The sequence below is a fragment of the Calidris pugnax genome, unplaced genomic scaffold, assembly GCF_001431845.1.
Source record: "Calidris pugnax isolate Ruff unplaced genomic scaffold, ASM143184v1 scaffold180, whole genome shotgun sequence".
In the NCBI taxonomy this organism is placed as follows: domain Eukaryota; kingdom Metazoa; phylum Chordata; class Aves; order Charadriiformes; family Scolopacidae; genus Calidris; species Calidris pugnax.
The window spans coordinates 552,403-572,061 of record NW_015090916.1 but is presented as its reverse complement, the minus strand read 5'-3'; the positions used below and the strand labels follow the sequence as shown (position 1 = coordinate 572,061).

At 52.9% G+C, this 19,659-nt stretch overlaps 1 protein-coding gene across 1 annotated transcript in view; it reads left to right on the top strand.

The window, feature by feature from the left end:
* The window catches only part of CADM1 (cell adhesion molecule 1), a 143,324-nt gene that overhangs the window by 97,332 nt on the left and 26,333 nt on the right, over window positions 1-19,659 (top strand). Inside the window, exons 6-9 of the mRNA XM_014949513.1 lie at window positions 102-257; window positions 12,362-12,461; window positions 15,019-15,191; window positions 18,858-18,929. Of these exons, the coding sequence (XP_014804999.1) occupies window positions 102-257; window positions 12,362-12,461; window positions 15,019-15,191; window positions 18,858-18,929 (501 nt within the window). The remainder of the gene's footprint in view (window positions 1-101; window positions 258-12,361; window positions 12,462-15,018; window positions 15,192-18,857; window positions 18,930-19,659) is intronic.

Sequence of the window (19,659 nt, the reverse complement as noted above, 5' to 3'; positions counted from 1 at the left end):
CGCAGAGCGGGGTCGGGACATCCCATGGGGAGGGAGGAGAAGGAGGAGACCTGGGTGCACCCTCCATGATGGCTCTCTGCTCTCCTGGCCCTCTCCTGCAGGCAAGTCGGAGGTGGAGCAGTGGTCGGACATGTACACGGTGACCAGCCAGCTGGTGCTGAAGGTGGGACGGGAGGACGACGGGGTCCCCGTCATCTGCCTGGTGGATCACCCCGCCGTCAAGGACTTGCAGACGCAGCGTTACCTGGAAGTCATGTGTGAGTAGCAGAACTTTTCCTTCTCTCAACGTGGAAAATGCATCATTTAAAATTCAGGAACTAGTCGCCATGTGATAAAATCGCAGCGTAGATGGGGTTTGTGTCTTGTTATTTAGAAATGGAGATCAAAATGTTGGGCACCACTTCATGGGTTAAGCCACGGTGTTTTCTGCGCCACGATAAATACCTGCCTTCTCTTAAGAAATAACTTTCTGTACTTAGAGTTTGCACCGTCAAAGGTTCCTGGCTGGGCTTTATAATTGTCAGAATAGATTAAATCCCAGTATTTTTCTTTCAGCAGCCTACTTACCTCCTTGAACAGTGCTTCTTTCCAACCACATCAAAGGGACCGGCCACCACTGCGAGTTTCCTGGCAAAAGTTCACTTGGGGCCGTGCCAAAGAAACCCAGTGCTGCATTTGTCTACCCAGCACCAACTGGTTTCTGAATCCTGAATTATGTGGGCTCCGTAGTAACACCGCTGACGAAGGCCAGCCTATTTTCTGTGTTCAGTGTTAATAATGCATTTCCCTTCGTTTAGGAGCCGCTCTGCTGTGTGTGACGGTAACGAGGTTTATGAGCAGGTCCCTGGAAATCCCCGCGGTCCCAGCTGTGGACTCTCTGCTGGTGGAGCTGCTGGTGCTGCTGCAAACACACACCTCTACCCCAAACAGGGCTCCAGGAGCCACCTCAGCCGGTCCTTGCAGGAACCCGGGTGCCAGGGCCATTCAAAGGGCTTGCTTTTGTAGCTTCGCTTCTAGTGGAACACTGCAGGAAAAAGGGGAAGAGGAAGTTTTGTATTCATTTCTTTCATCTGCTTCATTATGTAGTTTCATTATGAACATCTTGGTTACAATTCTCATATCTCCCAAACTAGCGGGAAGCAATGTTCCCGTAATGAGGAAAACAGAACTGATCAGATACTACCTCAATTGGCAGATACGAGATTTCGTGTGACTCTGCTAATGTGTAATTCATTTATGCAAACTTAATGTCCATTAACATTTCTTGTAGAGCTCCATTAGCTTTAATAATACATTAGCACCTTTGTGAGGCTTGATCAAATACTTAACGGGGAAAAAAATAATAATCCAATCTCCCCCGTTGTGCAGAGGTGTTGGAGTCACGCTGGGTTCCTTCCCCTTGGCTGGAAGGACATCAGGGTATCTTTAGGCTCCCTTTCAGAAGTTCCTCTGAAACCCTTGTCCTTTGACGGGATGGGAGAGGGCTGCTGTTAAAAAATTAACGTTTTTTACATTCTTCCTCAAATAAATCCCTTCCTGACTGCTTTTGTTGGCAACCCCTAAGGGTTCCCCATGCAGAGAGGGCAGAGCACAGGTAACTGCGGTTCTTTGTCCGTCCTACGTGGAACCCTCCACTGGTGTGTGGGAGGCTGGTGGTGGGTCCCTCACACAGGGTTGTGTCTGTAGCTCTGATTCCAGCGTCCGCTCGGGGTTCTCAGGAGATGTTTTTTGCTTCTTGTTTGTTGTGTGGGTGTCTATTTTTGTCAGTCAGGTTGACGGTTGGACAAGATGATCTTTAAGGTCCCTTCCAACCTAGAAGATTCTGTGATTCTATGTTGGTTGGAACCGAGTAAAGGCAGAGCCTCCTCAGAATGGGACCAGGAGGAGAAGGGGGTTTTGGACTGGTTTGGGTTTACGTTCTGGTCCCAATTAAACTCTGAGCTAGTTAAAAGTAATTATGTGTACGTCCGGGGCCTTGACCCCCACTGGTCTGTCACTGGGCAGCAGCAGATGGCTGGAGGGAGGAGCACCAGCAGAAGAACATGTTGTGCATCACAACCTTGCGGCTCCCAGCAATTAGCAGCTTGGGGACTCCGTGTGCAGGAGAACATCCAGACATTTGCATTTCAGACCTGCTGTCCCACCTGAACTCGGGGCAGGAGAAGCACCTGCAGAGCAAACTTTTACCCTTGAGCTTTTCCTGCTTCAGGCTGAGGACTTGTTGGCTGGTGGGAGAGCAGGAGGAAGATCCTCTTGTCTTTGCAGTTGGCTGTCTCCTTCAGAGCTCCTGTGGACGTGGGCTTGGCTTCTTGGGGATCTTAACTCCTGCAGTAAGGCCTTATTGTGACGGTCTGAGCTGCTTTTAGATGGGGGGGTTGTGGTAGAGGAAGGGGCTCCTCCCAACTGCTGTGGGTGCTCTTCCACTGACCATGGTGGTACCTTCCAGGTGCGTCATCTGCTGCGTCTCTAGAGCAGGGCCACCAGCGCTCGCTGCTCCTGCTGCTGCTTCTCCTGCAGCCAGAGACACGTCACTCCACGTCAGTTCTCTGTGCCTGGCTCAAATCTCTGCTCTCGGGTCTCTCCCCCTCAGTCCTGGCCATTCCCACCAAGGCCACAGCGCATCCACCACTCAGGAACATCAGCGAGGCACTGGGAGATGTTTTTCCCAGCAGACGTTGTATTTCTCTGCACTTAATGTGTCCAACTGGAGCATGAAATGCGTGGGGGAAGGACAAGAGATGATGGATGGAGCCTTCTCAGATAATGAGGTATTTTTTGTCTGACTAAATTTCAGAGTGGAGATCTTTTTTGTGAGACGCAACTCAGAAGTTTGTTGGTTGGTTTGTTGGTTGTTTTTTTTTTAAAGAAAAAAAAAAAACAAGCAGAAAGCTGCATAATTTGGAAAGTGGGGAAAGGAAGTGGGGGGACATGCTTGTCCTCGCAGGAAACTATTCAAAATGCAAACTGCAAAGGGAAGCAGCCTCTGAGCCGTGGGTTTGTGCCCTTTGTGGGGACAAAAGGGCACCTTGAAAGGAGAAGAGGCTTTTTCCAAGGCTGCTCTGCCTCTGGTCCAGCCCTTTCCCTTTCCTGGGAGGAGTTTGCTGCTGCTGCTCCATGGACAGTGCCTGGGGTGGCTTTGGTGGCTGTCCCTGGGCAAGGAGAGCCGGGGCACATGTCCAGGGTGGCTGGGGCAGAGAGGAGAAGGAGAAGGAGGAGGAGGAGAGGAGGTGTTCTCCCCCCAGGGCTCCTTCGTTCTCCCTTCAAAACATTTACCTTTTCTCTTTTTAAGGTGATTTGCTTAAAGCTAGAGATGTCAGATGTCTTTGAGTAAATGAGGACCTTAAGTGTCATTGACAATCTGGAGCGTTTGTACTTCAGCTCGTTGGGAGGAGTTGCCTAAAGTGTGTGTTTATTTTATTGAAATGTCCTCCTCTGCTAAAAAGAGAAAGAAAGGCGCAGAAATTTAAGTCTGCAAAGTGACCTACTTCACTCTGTTTTAAAAACAATTCATTTGAACATTTTCTTCTGCGTTGCAGTTCAAAGAAAATTGCCGACTGCGGGGTTTGGGGTTGTTTCAGTTTCTCCATAACTTGGGGAAGACGTTTCTAAGGGGCTGTTGTTCTCCTCGCCCCGCGCTGGGGTGTCCCAGTTGGGAGAGCGGGAGGGAGCAGGCTCTTGGAGGGGGACAGAGCAATTCCAGGGGTTCCTCATGAAGGAGAGCCGTGTACCCCATGTGGCACCCGACCCTCGCTCACCTCAGCCAAGGTTTCGTGCTGCCTCGTTCTCTCCTTGGTTGCTCCCAAGCATCCTCTGGGGTGCTCAGACCGTCACGTCTCTGATGGAGAGGGAGGACCATGTCTTGTGGATGAGAAGCTGGACATGAGCAGGCAGGGTGCAGCTGCAGCCCAGAAGGCCAATCCCATCCTGGGCTGCATCAAAAGCTGCGTTGCCAGCAGGTCCAGAGAGGTGATTCTGCCACTTTACTCTGCTCTGGTGAGACCTCACCTGGAGTATTGTGTGCAGGTCTGGAGCCCTCAATATAAGAAGGACATGGACCTGATGGAGAGGGTCCAGAGGAGGGCCACAAGGATGATCAGGGGGATGGAGCACCTCTGCTCCGAGGACAGGCTGAGGGAGCTGGGGTTGTTCAGCCTGGAGAAGAGGAGGCTCTGGGGAGACCTAATAGCAGCCTTCCAGTACCTGAAGGGGCCTACAGGAAGGCTGGGGAGAACCTGTTTAGAAAGGCCTGCAGTGACAGGACGAGGGGCAATGGCTTCAAGCTGGAGGGGAACAGATTTAGACTGGAGATGAGGAGAGGGTTCTTCACTGTGAGGGTGGTGGAGCACTGGAACAGGTTGCCCAGGGAGGTGGTTGAGGCCCCTTCCCTGGAGATATTCAAGGAGAGGCTCGACGAGGCCCTGGGCAACCTGGTCTAGTTGGGGGTGTCCCTGCTGACTGCGGGGAGGTCGGACTAGATGACCCTTGGAGGTCCCTTCCGGCCTGGGCAATTCTATGATTCTGTGATTCCTGCTCCCCCTCTGGTGCCGGGGGGGATTCTGCTACGGCCAGATACCAGAGATATCTGAGACTCTCAGTGCCCACTGATCGCTTGTTACTGCACCCTGAGCTAAACCTGGAAAAGAAATATCAAGTTGAGAGCGCAGGTACCGGGGGGAGAGGCTGTTCTGCTGCGGTCAGCAGATCTGGGAGTGAGACTGATTCCTGCTGCGCGTCGCCGTGTCCTGCCCGAGGAATAAGCTGTTTGTTCATATATAACGTGGCACAGCCCGGCCCTTCGGAGAGATAAATCTTTCTGCAGAAACACAGGGCCTGTTATTAGAAAGAAATCTCAGCGAACAAGCACCCTGTGATACCCCCGGGACCCCCCCGGGGACGCTTCTCCAGAGCAAACAGGGTTTGAGGAACGGTGCCGGGGGTTCCCAAAAAAGGTAACACCTTCCCACCTGATGAACGGCCACGAGCCCCCGTGATGGGTGGCTACGAGCCCCGGCGTGGCGTTTGGTCTGAAAACACCCTCTCCTGGGGCCGGGGCTGCCTTCTCTTTGCCATTGGGAGCCCAATGAGGGGTGGAAGGGCCAGCGCGCCGAGTGTAATTTTAGAAAGGAAATGAAGCAACAAAACGCATTAAAATATCATTAAGGAGTTGAATGGAGCCAGATATTCTCGGAGACATTGAAGTTCAGCCCTTGTGGTGCTTTTCCTTATCTCATTATGTGATAACAGGAAGGGAAAGTGTCAGAGTCTTGATCTGGCATTTTCTCTGGCTTTCTTTTTTTTTTGCTTTTCTGAAGTAATAAGTAACTGCACATTCATTTTTATAATATCTACACGTGTACTTTTAAAGTACGCATGGATGGAATTGGTTTCAGCCTCTGCTGTTATGATGGGAGAATTCTTTGCAGCCAATTATGTTAAAAATTGGCCATATATGGCTGCTGTCGCATCTCCAGGAATCCTTATATTTCTATCCAGTACAAATATTAATTGCATAGTATGCAGTGAAGTGATTAACATCAATGTAATTTATCATCTGGAGATTTCTAAAAACGAATAAATGAGTTGTTTTGTTCAGCGAGGTGTTGACCCCTTCAGAAACTTTGATTTAAAGCTTTTTCTTTTTTTTTTCTTTTAGTAAATATGAAAAGCACCGCAATCAGCCAAGTGTTTGGTTATTTGATTTTCTGGGGCATTAACCACTCTTGTTTGTGACATTTCCCAGTTGGGTGCTCGTTTGCGAGCTCATTAATAAGGTTTTTTCGGAGGAGTGTTGTTGGGAGTGAGGAGCACAGGGCACAGCCTGGGCTCGGCCTTCCCCAGCGGCGGCGAGAGCTTCGATATTTGGAAGGGCAGCGCTGACAGCTCCATCCTGCCTGGCCTGGGCTCTCCTTGCCCTGCCACAAGCCAAGGGTTCAAATTTAGTGGAGGGTGAATTTTGCGAAGTCCTCTTGGGGGTCGAAAGGCTCTTTCAGGCAAGTTGTGAACTGGCAGTCAGCTTATTCGCTATTTTAAACGTGGGATCTATTTATTTAAAAATAGAAGGAGTTTGAGCAGTTGGTGGGGGCCACAGAACAAAGCCCCTCTGGAGAGAGAAGTATGAAGTCGTGTCTGGGCAGCTTGGAAGCTGGAGTTGCCCCAAACGGACAGGAACTCGGCTTGATCCATGGGATCTGTCTCCTGGGGGTGCCAACTGTCATCATTCCTGCCATCAGGAATTCAGTCAGTCCGCCCAAAAAAGGGTTGAAAGCTCGGATGCGTTACCTAATTTCACAGGGCAGAGAATTTTTGGCTGAATCAGTGCGTCGTGGTTTGGGCTGGGCTAAACAAAGGATGGATGCTCTTTGCCTCCCTGTCACTGCAAGAAGGAGCCCGGTGGCCGGGAAGAGTTGGCTGGCGTGGGGCTGGCGAGGGTTAGGAGGCTTTGGAGCATGTCCCCATGTGTTTTACTGAGTTATCGGTGACTTTGGGTGTGGGTTTTGTGCTCAGAGGGGACAGATGGCTGCATCGGGGGAGCCCTGTCCCTCACACAGAGATTGGGAGGACCGGGAGCTGCTGGGCTGGGGTGGTTCAACGCCGCTGCCGTTGGTGTGGCCCCAAGGAACACGTGTCTCCAGGGCCACCAGGCTTCCCGCAGCAGCTCCTGGCAGCTCTTGTGCGCCATGAAATGACTGGGTACCACCATGGGGTTAAATGTATTGCTCATCGTTTCCTCGTTACACATATTCTGATTGTATTTCAGGGGAGAGGCACGAGGGCGAGAACAAAACCAGCTCTCACGTGTCCTTCCCAAAAAAAGGAGCTTTTTCTTGAAGTACGTGGTCATAGTCCCAGAGAAGTCGTGCCTGCAGTGAGTGAGCATCCCTGCTGGCTGCACTGTCTGAGTGTTGGCCACAAGGTGGGTGGAGAAACTGGTGCCACAGCCACCTCTGAGCACTTACTGCCCACCTCCACCAGCTCCAAGGGTCACAGCACCCATCTGGATAGGGGTTCTCAAGGGGGCTGGAAGTTTGCCCTCAGCTTGGTTTTGGGTGCAGCCCCATGGAGTAGCGGTGGGGTGGGCAGGGGAGTGTGGCCGAGGGTCCCGAAGTCACTCCACCTGGCTTTGGGAGGATGAGCTGCCTTCATCTTCATCTGGCCTGATGGAAGGAAATGGGTGGAAATAACAGGCTTAGGCTTCTGTGAGGCACCGAACGTGGTATAACGTGGATCTTGGCTGATTAATGAGATCTAAGCGTTATCGATGGAGCGCACGTTTAAATGGATTAAGAAATCACTAACTGGCAGATCTCAAAGCACCGTCATTAGGGAGTAATCAGCAGGCCGTGGTATTTTTAGAGAGAGTGCTGCGGCCTGGGTGCCAGGCCCGATGCTGCGCGCTCCTCACAGGAATCATTTGAAGTTCTCCAAGAGTCCCTGTTAATGATCTTTGCTGATGGCACAAAAACTGGGCAAGCAGCTAATAAGAGGAAGAGCTGGGACAAATGAAGAGTAACTTGGAGGGCCATGGAGATGCTTGGGAGGGCTGGAGCCCCTCTGCTGGGAGGGGGTGCTGAGAGAGTTGGGGGGTTCAGCCTGGAGAAGAGAAGGCTCCGGGGAGACCTTAGAGCCCCTTCCAGTCCCTAAAGGGGCTCCAGGAGAGATGGGGAGCCATAGGAGGAGGGGGAAGGGTTTGACCCTGAAAGAGGGGAGACTGAGCTGAGATGTGGGGAAGAACTTGTTTGGTGTGAGGGTGGTGAGAGCCTGGCCCAGGTTGGCCAGAGAAGCTGTGGCTGCCCCATCCCTGGCGGGGTTCAAGGCCAGGTTGGAGGGGGCGTGGAGCAACCTGGTGTGGTGGGAGGTGTCCCTGCCCAGGGCAGGGGGTGGCACTGGATGGGCTTTAAGGTCCCTTCCAACCCAAACCATTCCATGATTTCTGAGTGTGTTGGTAACTTCCAAACCACAGAGTTTTACAGCCATGAGGGGTGGGTGGGAGCAGCCGGGGACGTGGAGCCCACCCAGCACCCACACAACGTGGCAGCCGGAGGAGCCTTCAGCATCTCCGTCGCTTGAGAGATGAAAATACGGGTTGTTTGATGGGGAGAAGGGTGAGTAGTGTTTCTTGGCACGGGGTCGGGGTGGCCCACAGCCAGGGCACGGATCGGGGCGGGCTGTCCCCCCCCGGCGAGGCTGCCATCCCATCCCCCCCCACGCAGGCACCCGCTGCGCCCGTCGTGAAAGAAATCTCATCAAACGCAGAATGGGTTTGTAATAAGTTTTTCAAATTGGTTGCTGCTACAGCGTAACCTTTAGACTGCGGCTGTTTAACCTTGTATATCACTCTTAGCTTTTGAATGAATTTAGCTTAATAAAGGTGCCTTATTAAATTACTAGGCTGTTTTTTTGAGCTGCACGGAATGGGCGCACGAGGAAATAGCTTTGGGTTGTTAGATCTAATTGGCTGCCGGTGGAGTATGTAGTGGCTCGGATGTATAGGTGCAAGCGTGCATTTTTGTGTAGTAATTCAGCAATATCATATTGAGAAGCTCCAAGCGGAGGGTTTGGGGCGACTGGGGTGCACTTGGTGGTCAAAACTCGGCCGCTGCTTGCCTTGTGCCCTGCATCGCCATCGGGGTGGAGAAGAGGAGGCTGAGGGGAGACCTCATTTCTCTCTACAACTACCTGAAAGGTTGTAGAGAGGTGGGGGTCGGTCTCTTCTCTCAAGTCACAGGCGACAGGACGAGAGGAAATGGCCTCAAGTTACGTTCAGGCTGGATATTAGGAAGAATTTTTTCACGGAAAGGGTTCTCAGCCCTTGGAATGGGCTGCCCAGGGAGGTGGTTGAGGCACCATCCCTGGAGGTGTTCAAAAGACGGGTTGATGTAGTGCTGGGAGGTCTGGTTTAGTGATGGTGATGCTTCTTGTTTGTTGTGCGGGTGTCTATTTTTGTCAGTTAGGTTGACGGTTGGACAAGATGATCTTTAAGGTCCCTTCCAACCTAGAAGATTCTGTGATTCTGTGATTCTGAAGTAGTTGTTGCCCGGGATTACACAGCCACAGGTGGGTGATCACCACCAGAACACAGCCTGTTTAATGAAGGGGTTAATGGGTGGCAAAGTCCCTTGGAAGCCATCACAACTTTACCGGCGTGGGCTACTAAATGCCTCGCTCCCCTGTAGGACTGAGCTCGGGACCCCGGGGTGCTCGGGCTTTTGCGAAGCTCTGGAGAAAACAGACTTTGAGCCGGGATGCCCAGCAACGCACGGAGAACTTATGATTGTCGAAATGCTTATCCTTATGAAAAAGGAAAAAAGACACCCCCACACTTCTTGGTTGAAGCCAGTGAAATTTTTTGGGTATCTCATGAGCCTAATGAAGATCCTGGGTGCCCGGCCCGAGCGTTATGGTGCTCGCCGGAATGAACGCTGGCGAGTCCTGCCGAGGAGAGACCTTCGGTGATAACTCCATCAGGAAGGCTCTTGTCTTCTCCAGTGCTGCTAAAGCCCAGGTCGCTCTCGCAGGTGACATCTCTGGGTGTCCGGACCAGGTATGGGGTCACTTTGCTGCTTTTTCTATTTATTTAAGGGAGAGCGAGGGGCTGGAAGCGGAGGGAAGGGCTTCCCTCCTGCTGCTCCGGGTTCCTTCTCAGTACAGGGAGCCTTCAGCGCCTTCCTCCTCATTTCCATAAGTAATTGTCAGCTGGTAAACAGCTCATTAGGAATGCCAGCACTTCTCTGATGGGAGCAGGAGGGAGTTGGGGGTGCAGAGGCGGCTGCAGGAGCTGCTGCGCGGGGCTCGGTGGGCACAGGGCTCTCTGGGCATGGGGCATCTCTGGGCACGGGGCTCTGTGGGCACAGGGCTCTCTGGGCATGGGGCATCTCTGGGCACGGGGCATCTCTGGGCATGGGGCTCTGCGGGCACAGGGCATCTCTGGGCATGGGGTTCTCTGGGCACAGGGCATCTCTGGGCATGGGGCTCTGTGGGCACAGGGCTCTGTGGGCACAGGGCATCTCTGGGCATGGGGCTCTGCAGGCACGGGGCATCTCTGGGCACGGGGCATCTCTGGGCACGGGGCTCTGCAGGCATGGGGCATCTCTGGGCACAGGGCATCTCTGGGCACGGGGCTCTCTGGGCACAGGGCTTCTCTGGGCATGGGGCTCTGTGGGCACAGAGCTTTCCAGGCACAGGGCATCTCTGGGCACAGGGCTTTGTGGGCACGGGGCATCTCTGGGCACGGGGCTCTGCAGGCATGGGGCATCTCTGGGCACAGGGCATCTCTGGGCACGGGGCTCTCTGGGCACAGGGCTTCTCTGGGCATGGGGCTCTGTGGGCACAGAGCTTTCCAGGCACAGGGCATCTCTGGGCACAGGGCTTTGTGGGCACGGGGCATCTCTGGGCACGGGGCTCTGCAGGCATGGGGCATCTCTGGGCACAGGGCATCTCTGGGCACGGGGCTCTCTGGGCACAGGGCTTCTCTGGGCATGGGGCTCTGTGGGCACAGAGCTTTCCAGGCACAGGGCATCTCTGGGCACAGGGCTTTGTGGGCACGGGGCATCTCTGGGCACGGGGCTCTGCAGGCATGGGGCATCTCTGGGCACAGGGCTCTGTGGGCACGGGGCATCTCTGGACACGGGGCTCTCAGGGCACAGAGCTCTCTGGGCATGGGGCTCTGTGGGCACAGGGCATCTCTGGGTATGGGGCTCTGTGGGCACGGGGCATCTGTGGGCACGGGGCTCTGCAGGCACGGGGCTCTGCAGGCACAGGGGTTTGCGGGCACAGGGCTCTACAGACACAGGGCATCTCTGGGCACAGGGCTCTCTGGGCACAGGGCGCTGTCGCCGTTCTGTTCCCCTGTCACTGGGGCCACAAAGGTTTTGTGCCACGCGGGGGATAAGGGCAGCCCCATTGCTGGCGCGGGCGCTCGGGTACCACCGCAAAGCAAGGAATAATCAGGGAGCAGATGGCCGGGGGGGTGGGAATGGTGAGTGGGGGGGGCGCTGAGCCTGGGCCCAGCATTTAAGATGCTGCTCGTGATTTACTGGCTGCTTAATCCTGGCTGTGACTCCTCTGCCCCTCGTTAGGCCGTGTGTGAGCGCTGGGGGCTCACACCAAGCTCCGTGCAGTATTTTAGCACCCTCTGTGCTTCCCTGGGGGTGGCTGCTGTTTGTCCCCCCCCAGGACCCCTCTGGCCAGGACCCCTCTGGGTTGAAGGCTCCTTCACCCTCCTGCCACAGACCTTTTCTTCCTCAGCTGGAACATTCCGGTCCCTTCCACATCTTTATTTTGTGTGTGCAAAGCCTTAGGTGTGTTTTCATCCTGGGGCGTGGGACACCCCCAAAGCATCACCGCCCCCCCGCTGCCCCCCCTCCAGCAGCAGAGCCCACGCTGCCAGAGGCATCTGTAACGGGGATTAGTTTATAAAATGTTTGTGGTATAGTCATCTCAGGAGAGGATTTACTCGTGTAGCTTATTCCATTACTGAAAATTATGAGAGTTTAAATTGGTTAAATCCTGACACGGATTTTTTTTTTTTTTTCCTCTAATCTCTATTATTCCATAGGAAGCATGTTAATGAGTTAAACACAGTTAATAAAATGCAGCAAGCCAATATTTTTGGTAGCAGTTACTCTCAGAGGAAATAGAAACATTTAAATGGTTTCAACCTTTATGCATACTGATTTTTTGCCTGCCTTTGTTCCTTACAGTTGAGTAAACTCCTGAAAAATATATATGGCTTAATGGCATTTGTGGCGTTGAATTGATTTCTTGCGCTGATAACATTTTAGCTACAGCTTAGATTGCGGTTTTAATCTGTGTTTCAGTTGTAGGAGGTAATGAATTTTTTAATTGTGGACTCCAGGTTTGCAGTTTGGCTCTTTTTTTTTTTCTTTTTTTTTTTTTTCCTGCAGGGTCTTACTGAAGTGGTGTTTCTGAGCTGGCTCCCCAACTGTAAACACTTTAATTCTCTGTGTTTGTTTTAGGATTTAGAAGAGCTTCGTTGGGAGGAAATAAGATCTTCTGTTGTTTCAACAGAAGCAGCCGTGGCTGTGGCTTCTCTCCCTGTTTCTCTCCAGCGCCTCTTGTAAAGCCCAACCCTTTAACACGCGCGGGCGCCGCGTCTTGTCCTACAGTAATATACGACACGCCATAAAACCCATCACTTCCAGCGCCACAAATATCTCCGGCTTCACCTCGGCCTGAAGGCGAACGAGCTCCTTGGGGCCCGAGCCAGTTGGGAGATAAACGGGGGGCAGTGGGATGCCATCCCCGGCTCGGGGGCTGCCTGTGGAGAGGGGGAGGGATAGAGGGGCTGCCTTGGGGCCCCTGTGACGGGAGGGTTCACCACAGCGTGTTTTTTGTCCTGCAGATAAGCCTCAAGTGCGGGTCTCTCAGAATTACCCGGTGCAAGGCCTGACGAGAGAAGGGGAGCCGCTGGAGCTGACCTGCGCAGCTTTTGGAAAACCACAGTAAGTTGGCCACTGCCCGGGATGGAGCAGGTTGCCCCGAGGGGCCGGGACCGTGCCACAAAAGCCCAGGGACCTCGCTCGGCCTCGGCTGCTGCTGCAGACACCCCGTGTGCCATTCCCTGCTGCGAAGACGGTGTCCCAGCCTGAGGGAGAGAGATGCTTCCTGCACCCGCTGCACACTTAAAACATTTAGTTTGGTGTGTGTTTGTTCCTGTCTGACCCGTGGCTGCGGGATTCCTGCTGGAAGAGCTCCCAGGAGAGCTCTTCCAGGCCGCCAGGCCCTCGGGTGCAGAAGGGACTCCCCCAGCTGGACCCTCTTCCCCAGGGAATGGCGTGGGTGCCCGGTGGGGGCCGTTATCCTGAACCCCGGTCACACTGGGGAGTTGAGCAGCTGTAGAAGTGAGAGCCCCCAGGTAAGGCCGTCTGTCTGTCTGCTCCTGTCGGCCGGCGGTGGTGGTCCTCCCTCTTGGTGCCCCGTGTGGTTTTTAGGAACTGCCAGTTGGATTCCTTCTCCTCGCCCGTGCCCTCCAGGCTGTCTCATAGGGTTGAAGAAATTGATGCGTCAGGAAAATCCTGGCAAGGGAGGGTAGATTTTCTTCCACACTTCCATCGTTGTTCTGATTTAAGTTTTGTCGACTTTTTATTTCGTTTTAAAAACTACTTTCTCTTCCACTCGGATTTATGGCTGTCAAGTATTTACTATCCTGGTTTTTTTTATTTATTTATTTTCATCATGTTCATAAGATCTCTGCAAACATCCCCGCAGCCTCTCAGCGTCTCCCCGGTAGCGTGCCCCGAGCGGAGGAGCCGCTGCGGGTGTGGGTGAACTGGGAGCCCCCCAGTTTGGCAGCGGCAGGCAGGGTGTCAGCGCCGGGCAGCGAGGAGCCTTGGGGTGCTCCCCTCCTCTGCCACCCCAGAACCAGTTACTGATTCCTCCTTCCCAGTTTCTTCCTATGGGCACGAGGCTGGTTCCTTTCCCCCATTAGAGACCAGCTCGTCCCCTGCCAGATCCCATTTTAATATCGATTCCCCACTCAGGGCCTCTTTGGGTTCCTCCTCCCGTTTGCCATCACCTGGGAATTTAATGAACAGGCTGCTTGACTTTTTCTCCTTCCAGGCTATGAGTAAGACATACACACGTTAAATAAGACAGAGGCATCTCCCCGCAGCCTGCCACTTAGCGTTACGGTGATGCCAGTAACGTGCTAGGAATTGGCTTATGTAGGTCACCTCACCTGTGTCTCTCAGAGCCCAAGAAAATACGCAGGGAAATAATGGGCTGTGGCTTTAGCTCTGTGTTTTTAAGAGAGAAAGATTTCACAAAATCCTTTACAGAGGTTTTTTAACGAACAGGGACATTTCTCCAGTTAAACAAAATCATTGCTCTGCAAAATTGAGCAATGTAAACGTTGGGGGAGGGAAGCTCGGAGGAAAACAAAAGACCAGAGAGTAGAAATTTCTATTTCAGTATTAACACGGGTATTTTGTTAGGTTAGACACAAAAACCCCAAGACTATGCCAAAAGTGGGAAGATACGGAAACGGTCACTTTGAGGACCCCCAGGGTGAGGAACGGGCAGCGTGGGAAACCTGGGACTCCAAAATCAGGAATAGCCTTTGGAAAACCGTAGCCCGGAGCGTGGAAGCCCTTTCCCCCCACCCTGGTGGAGGTTAAAGAGCCGCTGCTGCCCGTGGCTGTGGCTCGGGCGTTGGGGGCAAGGAGGGAGGAGACCACCCAGCCCATGCCCAAACCCAGCTCGGCAGCAGCATCCCCTGCCCCACCAGCTTCTAGCTGTGGGGCTGGGATGGTGAAGGTTCAGGAGTCTACTGGTGGGACGGTAGGAAAAGCCCGAGCTGTGGGACACCTCCGGCGGGACGAGCTCCCAGCACATCCCCCCTGCAGCTGATCTGTCCCCTCGCTGCTGCCTAAAGTCTATAGTAATAATAATATTGTAAAAAAAACCCACCACCCCCCAAGCCCCGCAGCACTTCCTTTACCAGCTCTACCAAACCAGGCTCGTTTCCCTCTGGTTCTGCAGGCGAAGGGGTGCGGGAGGGATGTGCCAGGTGGGATGGGGGAGAGGAGAAGGACCACCCTCTCTCTGGCAGCCGAAGTGCTCTCAGGGAGCAGCACGGCCACCACCGGGCTGGTGGCCTTGGGGAATGGCTCAAACTTGACAAAAACGTCCTCGTTCTGCCACTTGCTGTCCAGATCTGCACTCTGAGCACCCTGTGGACGCAGCTTGAGTCCGTAGCCTCAAAGGTTTCAGGTTTTTCTGAATAAGCGAATGATTAACCACTAATGAACTTTCTTCCTGCTTGCATTAGTGTTTTCAGAAAATTTAAGGTCTGGATACAGTTTCCTGTTGGGTTAAAATAAATTTAAATTGAGGAAGCCCGACAGCGTCTGGGCTTGAGTAGTGCAAAAAAAAGTATGTGTTATTTCTTTACAGTTTTTCTTGGTTTGGGCTTTCTGTCTGTGGATGAACTATTGAAGATGCCATCTTTACCATAGGAAAATAGTAATGTGACTGTTTCTTTTTCTCCCTCCTCTGTAGGCCTACGGACATGAGGTGGTTAAGAGTAGATGATGAGATGCCTCAACACGTTGTAGTGTCTGGTTCAAACCTTCTCATTAGTAACCTAAACAAAACAGATAATGGTACATACCGCTGTGAGGCTTCAAACGCGGTGGGGAAATCACATGCGGATTACATGCTGTTTGTATACGGTACGTGAGAAAAACCACCGTTCTTCTAGACTCCTTTACACCTCATTGCGACACCCCGCGCTCGGAAAGCTTTGACAGACCCTAACGTTTTGCTTAATGCAAGGTTCCCCGGCGGCTCCCGCCACCTCTGCCTTCCAGCGGGACGGGGCAGGGGCTGGAAAACCCTTTCTTTGGCTGCTGGGGCTCTCGGTGCGCGGGGCTCGGGGAGCAGACGCTGCGGGGGGCTCGCCCGGCGCTCCCGGCTGCCAGGAAGAGCCCAGGGAAAAGCCAGAGCAGGGGCACGGGGAGAACTGGGCAGTTCTCTGGCCTGATAACCTCTTTTCCTTTTTGTAATACCTCCTCCAGTGTCTTCGGCAACGGTCCGGGCGGGGGGGTTCCAGGTCTTTCATTAGCCAGCTAAATTACGGAAGAGTCAGCCAACATCCCCGAGTAATTACAAACCAGTAAATAAACTGGAGGAATGAGATGTCTTAGCCTATCCGTGGTGGCTGAGCAGACACTAAAACATGCCTCAGCATCTTTTTAAAGTGCTATTAAGGACCTCCTTTAATTTTTCAGTTCCTCCGCGTTGTTTTGCTATTGCTTTAATCCCCGTGCTCCTCTCACGAGGCGTTGCGTATCATGAGGGTTCAGGAGGCCCCAGTTCCATGATGAGCAGCTCCCCGGGGCTGTCTCTTGAAGGTTTCTCTGCTAAGGGTGGTGATCGTGTGGCCGGGCAGAGCTTGTGGGGGTCTCTGCCTGTCCCTGGGGTGGGACAGTCCTGTCCCTGGGGTGGGACAGCCCCTTCCCTTGGCCTGAGGCTCATTCCGTGCAGCGGCTGCTGGAAGCTCTGCAGCCCAAATTCCCTCGGACTCGCTCAGCTCCAGATAAATGGTGACATCTCCTGCCCACGTGCCGCTCCCACGGGAGCCCTTTTAAGCCCAGTCTTAGAAACCTGCCCCAAGATTTGCAGATAATACCCAAACTGCAGCTTTGAGCTGAAACTGAACTCCTCCCCCCCATCCTGCGGGTAGTTTTCTGGTGCCTCTGGCTCCAAAACCCTCCAGTTCACCCAGTGAAGTCAGATACGCATTTATGATGGAGTCATTTGTGTGCTCATGGGGAAAACCTGGTTTACATCGGTGTTTAAAGAAACTCCTGCTGTTGTGGAGAGGCAATAAAGAAGTTGAAATAGGAGGCGAGCAGTTCCCCGGGAGATTCAAAATGTGGCTAAATTTTCCAGGCTACTGCTGGAAAGGGGTGGTAGATGAGCTGATTTCACTCCTTGTAGGGTTTTATGGACCTGCTTTGGCCCAAGTGAGCACTAGATCAACCCTCACCAGCGCTGCTCACCCGGGATTTACAGCTCATACGAGCTCTCACATTGTTAATTATCCTGCATTTTGGATGTGGGTGAGAACTGGACCGCTCGGGACTCGCTCAGAGCTGCTCCCCCCGGGATTAAATCCACAGGAGGGGACCCGAGACACCCATATTTTAACAGAGATGCAGGTTCCCAGGGGATGTAGACCCGTGGACTCCAGTTCAAGCATCCAGCAGACGTTCTGGCCGTGTAGGGGAGGGCTTTTCGTGGTCTGCCAGGAGCTGGTGGGCAGGTGGTGGTTTCACATCTCATCACATCCAGTTTCTGCACGTTTTGGAGCATCCCGCTAGGATCCGGCCCTCTGGGCAGCGTAAAGAATCCTCTTAATCTGGAATTTAAAAGGGAGAGATCCAGAGGTGTCGGTGTGAAGGAAGCAGTTGGGCTGTGGCCATCGTCTGGAGGTACAGAACCATTGTCCTGGTGCAGAACCATCTCGGGGTGTCCCTGCAGGACCCAGCGTCCCGCTCTCGCCCGTACATCTCCAGCCCCGGGCCCCTTTCCCCACCAAAGGCAGCAGGTACTCTGTCCCCACTGCAATTTGTCTGTGGAGACACGTCTCTGGAGGCACTGGGTGGGAGCTGGTAGGAGGACGGGGCTGGAGACGGGGCTGGAGGAGCTCCCCCGGATCACCTTAAGGTGGGCACCGGGGTGCTGTGGAGCCGGGGTGTCGTCGGGGAGCAGCCCCTGTGCTTAACACGCTCCCTCTGACGCACCCGCGCCGGGAGGAGGTCTAGTCACATTGGCACCAAAAACACCTTTATTTTTAAAATCCCTTTCACGCCTCCCCCCCCCCCAATGGGAGCGGGCAGACGCTTTTGCTAGAAACTTCCAGCGCAATTAGCACAAAGGCTTTTATTTTTTTATTTTATTGCGTGGAGGAGGACTCTGCTCTTGCCCAGCATCGTCCCCGCGCCGTTTGGTGGAAACCGGGGAGTTTCATCCCCAGGTTCTGCCGAGCTCCAGCCGTGTCGGTCCTGCAGCTCCGGGGGACACGTGTGAGTTGTGGGTGAGCGAGGAGCCCAGGCGCAGGGACTGGGGGGCTTGGGGACAGGGGAAGGGCAATAACCGCTTAGAATTTCACCAAAAACAAGTGTTCCACGGCCAAGCGAACTCCGAGGTGATGTTTTGGAACTTTCGGGAAGTTGTATGGAATATAGTAAAGGTGCAGCATATAATTAAAGTTCGGCTGGATTAATTAGGGAATCTGAGAGAGCTCGCTTGGAGATAAAAGAGCAGCAGATGTGTCAGTGACGAGAAGTTGACGTGCTACAGAGGAAACCTAAAATCAAAAGCCCGTGAAATGTTTCATGCTCTATTATTGCCGAATGAAGCCGTAGTTCAAAGTCTTCCCGACTACTTAGTGCATTCAGTTTGATCATCTGGGCATTGATACAGATTTTTTTTTTTTTTTTCTTTTACATCTTCTCACATCTACCTTCTCCTGCCCGGTAGTTTTGCTGAGGACGTGTCCCTGTCTGTAACAGGAATGCCCCAAGAGGGGCAGCGTTTGGGTCTCAGAGGGTCACGTAGGTCAGAAGGGGTTCAGTCACAAGGAGGAGCATCCCCAGGTCTGGGTTTCTCATTAACGAAGCCCCAGTAGCAAAACCAGGAGTGTTCAATGGAAATTGTCAGGAAAATACTGTTTTTTTTTTTTTTTTTTTTTTTAATTAGAAGATCTTGCTAAAATCCTTCATAGCTCGAAATTGGTATTTAGTAACGATGCTCTCATTTCTTTGTATTTCTTACTGTCTTGCAAGTAGTTTTTAACACCCCGCTGCCGGGCGTTGAGGGAGGCAGGTCCAGGGCCCCGGGCAGAGCGTGGTGCCCCCCCGGGCGGTGGGTATCGTCCCGTGGAGCTTAGCGAGACCCCCCCGAACCCCCCCCGGGGGTCTCACCCCCCCCGTGGGGATCAGCCACGCACCGCTGTGTCTCTCCTTGTACCCGTGAACTGTTCTTTTTGTTGTGGAAAGCGTGCAGTTTATTTTAATTATGCCTCTCCCATTCCATTTCTCTCTCTCTCATTGACTAATTTATGCTGGGTTTTATTTGTTTGTTTGGTTTGTTTTTTTTAATTTGTTTTAGCACCGTAGAGGGCCAGAAGGGGGGGAGGAGTTTGGGGGCCAGATTTGTCCCCGGGGCCGGGCAGCCCCCGCCTGGCTGCGGAGGAGGAAGGGCACCCCCCAACCGCGCTGCTTCTTTGCAGTCCTTGTGTTTTCTCTGATCACGATTGACCGCTGTTGTGTTCTGCTTGTTTTTTTTCTTAATTTGCTTTTTTATTATTTTCCTTTTTATATTTTATCCAGATCCCCCCACAACTATCCCTCCTCCCACAACAACCACCACCACTACCACCACCATCCCTACCACCATCACAGGTACGGTACCTTCATAACCATTGGAAATGTCCTGAATGTTTATTGTCTTTTATGTATATAAGCAGAGCGTGAAGCCTGGGGAAAAACAACAAACAAATCACTCAAAATATTTTTTTTTTTACATGAAATGCACCCCCCCCCATACTGTGCAAGTTCTGGTCCAGCAGGTCGACAAGTTGGGTAGTCCTTACTGCAGGTGTTTCTGGAAGGCGGGAATTGCCGCGGCAGAAAAAGCAATTAATTCAGTTCCTGGTGGCTGATATTGGGTGCGTTCCAAGGAAGGACACAAACAGCCCTATGGCTCATTTAATACGGGCAGTTGTTTCAGCCTCAACCCCATCGGTAGCAATTTCTGAACAATTCATACTCGGGAGCAGAGAGTTTGGTCCTTGGTAATTTAGTTCCCCCGATGTGACGGGAGATGCTTTCTCTCCCACCCGGGCGTTTGGTCTGTCTTGGTGCTGAACCCCCACCCGCTCCCCCCGAAGAGTGAACCCCAACAGTCGTTTTTAGTGGGTCCGACACCGTCAGAGTGACCTTTTTTGAGGAGCCGGCTTTTAGCATTTTGAGTTTTTCCCTGTCTTGTGAGAAAAGGTGAATAATCCCAACCAGGCGATGGCGAACCACCTCTCTCTGTCCCACGCATCCCTCATACCTCCTCACGAGCCCCGACTCTCTCCACCCGTGGGCCAGACCCTTCTGCTTTCTTTGTCATCATTTGCATTGTCAT